A 1718-nucleotide genomic window follows, 5' to 3' on the forward strand; every position below is an offset into this window, starting at 1 on the left:
CACTTGTCGTAGTGCTTACCAAAGAAAATTGGAAGGGAGCGTTCAATTCAGATATTAAACTTGATTCTATGGAAGCTGCAGTATTGAAAACAAGACAAACATTTGCAAAATAAGAGTTCCCTTTTCTAACCCTCTTTTGTCTATTTTTGTTTTGTGCTTTGTTTTTGTCTTTTTCTTTCAAAGGAATTAAAACAGTACAGTTTCATGGAGAAATGGAACCAAACTTCAGATGATTTCATTTTGTTGGGGTTGTTTCCCTCCAATCAAACTGGTCTGCTTCTCTTGTTTCTTATCCTTTTCATATTCGTTCTTGCCTCAGTGGGTAACTCAACCATGATTCACCTCATACGCTTAGATCCCCGGCTTCACACACCAATGTACTTTCTCCTCAGCCAGCTGTCCCTCATGGACCTAATGTATATCACCACCACTGTCCCAAAGATGGCATTCAACTTCCTGTCCGGCCAGAAACGTATCTCCTTCCTGGGATGTGGGGTGCAAAGCTTCTTCTTCCTGACCATGGCATGTTCTGAAGGTTTACTCTTATCCTCCATGGCCTATGACCGTTATGTGGCCATCTGCCATCCCCTCCATTATCCCATCCGTATGAGTAAAATGATGTGTGTGAAAATGATCATAGGATCTTGGATTTTGGGGTCTATCAACTCCTTGGCACACACTGTCTATGCCCTCCATATTCCTTACTGCCAGTCCAGGGCCATTGATCACTTCTTCTGTGATGTACCAGCCATGTTGCCTTTGGCCTGTATAGACACCTGGGTCTATGAGTACATGGTTTTTGTGAGTACAAGTCTGTTTCTCCTCTTTCCTTTCCTTGGCATTACTGCTTCCTATGGACGGGTTCTTTTTGCTGTTTACCACATGCGCTCAAAGGAAGGAAGAAAAAAGGCCTTCACCACCTGTTCAACACATTTAACTGTAGTGACATTTTACTATGCACCTTTTGTCTACACCTACCTTCGGCCCAGGAATTTTCGGTCACCAGCAGAAGATAAGATTCTGGCAGTCTTCTACACCATACTCACCCCTATGCTCAATCCCCTTATCTACAGTCTGAGGAATAAGGAAGTCCTAGGGGCCATGACAAGAGAGTTTGGGATATTCTCTACCAAGAAAGAATAATCATGGCTGTCCTTTCTCTTATTTTCATTTTCCAGGTTAATTAGAACACCCCAGAGCAGCACTAGCTAATAGAAATATAATGTGAGCTACAAGTAATTTAAACATTTGTAGCAGCCACATTTGATAAGTGAAATTGGTTTAAGTAATATATTGATTTAATTTGAAACATTAAAATTAATACTGAAATTAACAATGATATTAATGATATATACTATATTATATGCTATGTTTGTGCATATTTCTATTTATATGGACATGATATGATTTTTATATTTAATCAACATAAAATTACTAATGAGATCTTTTATTTTGTTTTCAGTTTAAGTTTTCATAATCTTTTGTGTATTTTGTAATTAGAACACATTGCAATTTTGACTATACACATCTTAAGTGCCTAATAGCCAGATGAGGCCAATGTTTGCTATGTTAGCACAAGCGTAGGCATCCAAAAAATGTTTAAAAGTATATATGGTAGGGGCGCCTGAGTGGTTCAGTGGATTAAGCCTCTGCCTTCAGCTCAGGTCATGATCTCAGGGTCCTGAGATCGAGCCCTGCATCAGGCTCTCTGTTTGGCA

The 1718-nt window shown here is 39.4% G+C and overlaps 1 protein-coding gene across 1 annotated transcript; it reads left to right on the plus strand.

Moving 5' to 3' along the window:
- Positions 1-204: 204 nt before the first annotated feature.
- On the plus strand, positions 205-1143 carry LOC123926446 (olfactory receptor 2L13). The gene has a single exon (XM_045980311.1). The coding sequence runs from the start codon at positions 205-207 to the stop codon at positions 1141-1143; it is 939 nt and encodes a 312-aa protein (XP_045836267.1).
- The last annotated feature ends 575 nt before the right edge of the window (positions 1144-1718 follow it).

The sequence above is a fragment of the Meles meles genome, chromosome 16 (assembly GCF_922984935.1).
Source record: "Meles meles chromosome 16, mMelMel3.1 paternal haplotype, whole genome shotgun sequence".
In the NCBI taxonomy this organism is placed as follows: domain Eukaryota; kingdom Metazoa; phylum Chordata; class Mammalia; order Carnivora; family Mustelidae; genus Meles; species Meles meles.

Excerpts from the sequence above, each read along its gene's own strand:
- LOC123926446 (XM_045980311.1), top strand. The coding sequence starts at position 205 with ATGGAGAAATGGAACCAAACTTCAGATGATTTCATTTTGTTGGGGTTG.